Here is a 7,271-nt window from a genome sequence, read left to right on the forward strand (position 1 = left end):
CACCCCACGCCCTCACCCCAAGGCTGCGGGGAAGAGGCCCCAGCTGCTCCTTTCTCCTCCAACCCTGGAAGCCCGGGAGGGTGGGAAGCAGGAGCCCTGGGCTGGGATCACCCTGGGCTCGGTGGCTAGGCTCCTCCTAACTCCCAGCCTTGGTTTCCTCGTATCTGACATGAGGGCCCGGCAGATGGCCTCTGCCCTGGTGTAGCCTGGGACTGGAGGACAAGTCTGCAGACCCATCCACCAGGTCCAGGCTCCCACCACTAACCTCTCCCCGCCATGTCACTCCTCCCCACGCAGCCATGGTAGAGCTGGACGGCGATGACGTGCGGATCTCCTCCCGGGGGAAGCTGGCTGAGAGGGACATTGTCCAGGTGAAGCCCAGACCCTGCCTGCTGCACAGAAATGCAGACTCCAGCCCTCTGAGCCCCTGGGATTCTGCAGGCCTCCTGGGGAAGGGCCTGGCTGTCACCGAAGGGAGGAGTCAGTCCCTCCAGTCACACTTCTCCTGAGGCTGGGCTCTCCCCTAACATTGCTGATGTCCCCCCCCAACCCAGATGCTCTGCCAGCCCTCCCTGCACCCCAGGCTCCCTGGCCATGCACTTTCTATTGTTTCCTTCCTGGTGGCTACCAGTGACATGCAAACCCTCCAAGGTGGAGGTGCTGTCCTTAGTGTCACCACAGCCCTCTGCAGGAGTGGGCATTGTGTGGTTCAGTGAACCAGTGTCTTCGCATCTCCACGCAGGACACAAATGGAAAGAGCAAGGGCCTTGTCCCCAGGGAATTCCCATCCAGCCGGTCTGTGGAAGCCATCCTCAGCAAGCATGTGTCCCTTTGAATCCCCTGCATACCATGTCCCCAGTACACAGGCAATGCAGAACCCCCAATGGACATTCTCATAACCCATGGTTTACAAACTGGAGAACAGAGATAAGGGATGAAACCTAGAGTAAAGGTGGTCTGGGAGGAGGGACCAACATGAGCAAAGGCCCTGAGGTGGGAGTGAGCCCTTGGGGGTGCTGCAGGGAGGAAGGGAGAGAGGTCTGACTGTGGTGTTGACCAGATTAGCCTCAAAGATAGAAGGAGAGAGGGACCGGAAGACAGGGCTCTGCTGGAGAGTTGGGAAGAGGCTGGGGCCCAAAAGGGGATTGTGCAACCTTTGCCAGCACCTTCCAAGGGCTCAGAGATTGTTCCTGAGCCGTGGAGCCTGGCATGGGATAGACACACAATGAGTGTTTTTTGAGTGAATGAAAGAACAGTGACTATGACGGTCCCTGGGGGAATTCACCTAGGGGAGTTGAGTGAGGTGGGCAGGGTCTTGGAGGGGGTGGGACATGGCCCCAGTCCTGCATTTTGGGAGGCCAGGGTCCAGGGAGCCACCCCTTGACCCTGCCTTCCCGCCTGCCAGTTCGTGCCCTTCAGGGACTATGTGGATCGCACAGGCAACCACGTGCTGAGCATGGCCCGCCTGGCCCGCGACGTGCTGGCCGAGATCCCGGACCAGCTGGTGTCCTACATGAAGGCGCAGGGCATCCGCCCGCGCCCCCCGCCCGCAGCGCCCGAGCCCTCACCGCCACAGTCCCCAGCCCGCACGCCCCCTGCCTCCCCGCTGCACACGCACATCTGAGCCTGGCTCTGCAGGCAGGTGCCCCGGGAGTGGGGGGCCAGGCCAGTAGGCTGAGCCCCCAGACCCCTTGCTGTCGGCCCACCCAGCCTTTTGGACATCGGAGTGCCTGGGAGGCTGGCAGGGGCGGGGCCTCCGGAGGCTCCTCCCCAATTCCCTGGCCCGGACGCAGGGGTGCGCGGGGAGGTCCTGGGCTCAAGCCCTCTGCTTCCTGATACTCCCCTGTAGTCCGGCCAGGAGGGTTTAAATGGGGGTAATCGCCCCCCCATCACTGCCAGTAGTCCCATCTGCTCACCTAGCACCCTGAAACCCGGCCTGGGCCTGGTCCAGGGCCCTCCCATCCTCCTGAGCTGTCCACTCCTAACCCGGGTCCCCCTCCAATTAACGCTCCTGTGCCCTATTTGTGGTACACCCCGAGGTGATGGGTCTGCAGGAATGCTTGAGCCTGTGACCCTCCCAGGAGCACCCTGTGCCGGGAGCCCTGCATCCCCCTGAGCGGGGCTGTGCTGGCCCAAGGGTCAGGCTTTTTAACAGCCCTTTCTGGAACCTCAGGTCCAGTGTGACACGGTCCAGACATAATGCCCGGGCCTCTCCCTGGTGGGCTGCAGGCACTTTCACAGCTGACTCCTGGCCCCAGGTGTCCCTGCTCCTACGGGGTGTCCAATCGTGGCCTGCCCTCCTCGAGGCCCCCTGCCCTCACCCTGCTCTCTCTGGGGACGGGAGGCAGGAATGCTGTGTTCCAGCCCCGCCGCCCCTGCCTGTCCGGGGAACCCCGAGGCCCTTCGCCTTCTGGGCCCCGGTTTCCACATCTTTATGGGGAGAGGGTTGACCAGATAGTCCCGGGGTTTCCCTCTGTAGTGGCTTCCATGTCCAGCTCCCCATCCAGCTCCTCACCGGCGCGACCCTTACCCCAGGCCGTCTTGGCTCAAGGGGTCACCTTGTTCCATTCTGTCACCCCAGGTACACCCCATCCTTCCGACTTGGGCTCCTGCCCCTGCTGTGGGAAGGTGGGAGGGGTCTCCCCGCCCCGCCGCCCGCCTCCCCCACCTGGGGCGCAGGTCTTGCATGCCGTCCTGCCGCATGGCCTCCCGCCCTCTCATCTCCGTCGTGCATGGTGGTGGTGCTGGTGTTCTGCTGTCTGGTCCTGTACTGTCTCTGAGACCGTCTGTGTGGAATTTGCCTTAAACTGAAGTAAATTTGGTTCTTTTAGTAGTACCTTGTTTGCCGATCTCTGTGGCACAGGGCCGCTGGTTGTCGGAGCCCACCTCCCTTCTCCCTCTCTCTCTCTCTCTCTCCCTCTCCCCTCAGTTCAGTCAGGATTCACTGAACACCTGCCCTGGGCCTAGGCATAGGGGCTGCCACAGTGGACAGAAAGAGGCCGTCTCCATGGGGACCTCCAACAACACAGATAAGAAAAACACAATGGCACACAAGCAGACAGGTTAACAGAGCAGTTCTGGGTGGTGACAAGGGTTATGAAGAGAAGTAAGAGAATGACAGGATAGACAGTGGTAGAGTGGCATTTTATTTAATTAATTTAGTTTTCCAGTATTGGGGATTGATCCCAGGGGCACTTTAACACTGAGCCATACCCCTAGTCCTTTTTATATTTTTTTAGACAGGGTCTTGCAAAATTGCTGAGGCTGGCCTCAAACTTTTGATCCTCCTGCCTCAGCCTCCTAAGCATCAGTATTACAGATGTGCACCACCATGCCCAGGCAGAGTAGCATTTTAGATGAGGTGATCAGGAGGTGACAGTTGACATGAGCTCTAAGGAAATGAGACAGGGAGCCATGCTGATATCTAGGGCAAAAAGGTTCCAAGCAAAAGGAATATCGAATGCAAAGGCCCTGAGGTAGGAGTTTGGTGTGTTTGAATGAGAACAAGGAGGCCAATGTGGTTGGAGCTAAGGAAGGGAACGTGCAGGAGATGAGGTCAAAGAGGTGAAGAAACCAGAATGCACAGGGTCATGAAGTCCATGATAAGGCTTTTGACATTTACTCTGGTGAGTCCGAGAACCACTGAGGAGATGAGAGGTGAGTACGTGATCAAATTCTCTAAAGCATATGGATGACTCTTGCAATTGACCTCTCATCTCAACCCGTATTTACTGAACACTGAGCCAGTCCCTTCTCAGGAGAGAGACACTGAGTCACATGCAGTCATAACCTCCAAGGAAGCCCTGATCTAGGGAAATGAGGAGGGTATCAGTGCCACCATGGAGCATTGGTGCCAGGCCAGTGGGAGGGACAGGGCCTGGGGGCACCAAAAGGGAGCTCCCAGCCCAACCTAGATGACTCACAGGCCACGTGCCCATGACGAGTTCCTGCTACTCTGTGCAGGGGCCGTCTCTCCTCCCTGAAGAACTGTAGGGTCAAGCGGAGTGACAGGTAGGCGCTTCATAGTGTGTGCACACGCCCAGGGCCTGCTGCACACAGTAAGTGCTGTCCTCCTCCTGGTCCCAGTAGACGTTAGGGACCAGGATCCCAGGGAAGGGGGCTTCGTGTCTTCTCCCAGCAGGTTTGCCGTCAGATCAGCCCTCTGGGCAGGCATTAGAACCCGCACATCAGAGGAGTTCAGCACTAATCATACCAAAAGTCGGGGACTTGTTTACTTCTTAAGATTTTATAGTGAATTAGAGCTGATTCACGGCCGTCTCTGTAATTAGACGCCCCTGTGACTTGCGTTGGGCTTTGAGTGGGAACGGGGTGGGGTCACAGCGTTGGAGAAGGGAAGTTCCCATAACCGGTGGCCCGTTGTACTTCAGCCTGGGCACCGTGGGAAAGTGTTGAGGGGCGATGCCACCCGGCAGAGAAACGGGGGTTCAGAGCCGCTGCCCTGAGACAGGACGTGGGGAGCATCTGTTGTGTCTGACACTAGCTCCTCTCCTGGGTTCTTTCCATGTATGTGTCACAGAACTCTGGTTCCCCGGCACGGAGTTGGGGAAACCTCTCCTCTGAGCCTCTCTGGGAGGGTATTCAAGGCTCTGACAAGTTCTGCAGCCAAGGGACAGGTTTGACTTGGTTCAACCCAATGTTTCCCAAGCCTCTGACCACAAAGCCAGTTGTGTGTGTGTGTGTGTGTGTGTGTGTGTGTGTGTGTATGCTCACGCGTGTGTGGAGCTGACAACCCTCTTACCAAGCAAAACATGCTCCTTGGGAATTTCAGTAGAGACAACTTCCCAGGTTCCCAGGCCAAAAGGAGGCTGAGCCTGCCCCCAAGGAGGCTGGAGGGAGGCCGCAGAGCAGGAACGTCGGGGAGCAGAGGGGTGGGGAGGTGAGGCCTGGGAAGAGCCCTGCCAAGCCGCATTGGGAGGAGGAACCACATGGAACCAGCTGATGCTCCTACATCCACAAGCCCTGCTCCATTCTCATTCCATTACAGCCCCACTGGGGGTGGGGCAGAGTTGGGAGAGGGGACAGAAAGGCCCCCAACTCTGAGCTCTCCCCTGGTTTCCACTTAGCCCTCTGACTCTGCCAGGCTGTGGGTTCCCAGGTCACCCCTTAGCTTCTCTGCCTTTGGAAGCCCCTCTGACCCCTCTGATTCATTCATCTCAAATGCCTCTGAGTTAAAAGGAGGAAAATCATAATAGTAATAATAACCCACACTTTTTTTTTTTTTTTTTTGGTACCAGGGATATAACCCAGGGACTCTACCACTGAGCCACATCCTCAGCACCTTTTATATTTTATTTAGAGACAGGGTCTCGCTGAGTTGCTCAGGGCTTCACTAAGTTGCTGAGGCTGGCCTTGAACTCAGGATCCTCCTGCCTCAGCCTCCCCCGTTGCTGGGATTACAGGGGTGCCCCCACAGCGCCTGGCCTAACCCACATTCTTATGCACTAACACGGTTCATTCATCTTCATGACTGTGAAGGAGGCAGTCTCCTGACCACATTTTACACCTGAGAAAACTGAGGCATGGAGGGGTGAAAGGCCTCGCCTAAGCTCATCCTAAGTAGCGGCGTCAGGGGTCTGGGTGTCCCAGCCTATCTCCCTAGTCACCTACACACGTGAGCTCGAACTCAGCCTCTGCTCCAGCTGCGGGTCGCCCACCCCCATGGACCTGTCTCCCTACTGGTGGATGGAAGAGCTGGGCTCCCCCCATTGCCCCTGAACCTCAACCCTCCCAGCAGCCTCCAGGCTGAGATCCCTCTGGGCTTCCCGGGGCTCTGAGCGCCCAGGCTGGGTGCTGTCCCTCGGTGCAGCAGCCCCTCCCACGCCCCTGGGACGCCTGCGGCAAAGATCCCTGAGTCCCGCGCGGAAGGGGCGTGAGAGGCACAAGCAGAGGAGGGGGCTGACGGCGCAGTTGGAGTAGGCCAGGAGGGTGCAGAGGCTGGAGGCCACGAAGGTCACCGGTGTGTCGGGCAGGCGGCCGGTGGCTGCCACATAGCCCAGCACGGAGCAGGGCCCCCACATCAGCAGGAAAACCAGCAGCACCAGGAGGACGAGCCCTGTGTTCTCGCGGTGCTCCCGGACGCTCTCCCCGGGGGGACCCCGGGGCCGGGTCCGCAGGAGCCAGCCCACGTGGCCGAAGGCGCAGCCCAGGCCCCACGCGCAGGGCAGGAAGGCCAGCGCCCCCAGCAGGGCGAAGTAGCAGGAGGCCCGAGCCGGGCTGAGCAGCAGGAGGCAGGCCTGGGCCCCGGGCGCCCCCACGGCCTGCCGCGCCACGGTCACCCGCTGGAACAGCCAGTTGGGCAGGGAAGCGGTGAGACCCAGGGCCCACATGGCCCCACAGAGCAGCAGGCGGGCACCCCGGCCGGCAGGGAGGGCGGCGCCGGGCCAGGCCACAGCCGCGTGGCGCAGAAGGGCCGTGGCCACCATGCTGTAGAAGGTGCAGAACATGGTGGCCGTGTTGATGGCCTGGCTGGCCGTGCAGACCGTGGGGCCCAGCCACCAGTCGTGGCGCAGGAAGCTCAGCAGCAGCACGGGCACCACGCAGCCCAGGAAGAGCAGGTCGGAGAGCGCGACGTTCACCATGAGGCCGTTGGTCAGGGCCAGCAGCGGGCGCGGGGAGCCCGGGCCCCGGCCCAGCACCAGCAGCAGGAGGCCGTTGGCCGGCAGCCCCGCCAGCAGGACCAGCCCGCAGAGCCCCGCCAAGGCCGCTCGGAGCAGGCGCGCGGGGGCCCCCGGGAGCCCCCCAGGGAAGGTGGCGTTGGGCTCCATTCTGTGTCAGGCACACAAGGACAGGGCAGAAATCAGACCCCTGGGCCACCTCCCTGCGCCTGCCCGGCCTCCTCCTCCCACAGCCTCTGCCTGCAGTGCACCCAGATGCGTGCCCGCCCTGGCAGACACCAGCCCTGCTGCCCTGGCACCGCCGCCCCACAGTCCAGCTGCCAACGCCCCGCCACACCCTGAGCGCCCCTGGCCCGGAGGAGGTTCCTAGATGACTCTCTACCTCGGATTCCTCAACAGTACAGAAAAGAGGAAATGAAGCAAGCCTGGCCGGGTGGCGCAGCCTGTGATCAGAGGCTCAGGAGGCTGAGGCAGGAGGATCACGAGTTCAAAGCCAGCCTCAGCTACTTAGCGAGGCCCTGTCTCTAAATAAAATACAAAATAGAGCTGGGGATGTGGCTCAGAGGTTGAACCCCTCTGGGTTTCCTCCCTGGTACCACACACATAAAATAAATTGATTAAAAAATAAAACGAGGG

General features: G+C 60.1%; 2 protein-coding genes across 3 annotated transcripts in view; one reads left to right on the forward strand and one right to left on the reverse strand.

The window, feature by feature from the left end:
* Cpne5 (copine 5) overlaps positions 1-1,624 on the forward strand; it is an 85,467-nt gene extending 83,843 nt beyond the window's left edge. For both annotated transcript variants that reach the window (XM_076858789.1, XM_076858790.1), the window contains 2 exons: positions 298-371; positions 1,406-1,624. In XM_076858789.1, the coding sequence (XP_076714904.1) occupies positions 298-371; positions 1,406-1,624 (293 nt within the window). The remainder of the gene's footprint in view (positions 1-297; positions 372-1,405) is intronic.
* Positions 1,625-5,693: 4,069 nt separating this feature from the next.
* Positions 5,694-6,785, reverse strand: LOC143401981 (galanin receptor type 2-like). The gene has a single exon (XM_076859518.1). It carries the CDS (start codon positions 6,783-6,785, stop codon positions 5,694-5,696), a length of 1,092 nt encoding a protein of 363 aa, XP_076715633.1.
* Between the last annotated feature and the right edge of the window lie 486 nt (positions 6,786-7,271).

This window comes from Callospermophilus lateralis, chromosome 6 (assembly GCF_048772815.1).
Source record: "Callospermophilus lateralis isolate mCalLat2 chromosome 6, mCalLat2.hap1, whole genome shotgun sequence".
Lineage (NCBI taxonomy): Eukaryota > Metazoa > Chordata > Mammalia > Rodentia > Sciuridae > Callospermophilus > Callospermophilus lateralis.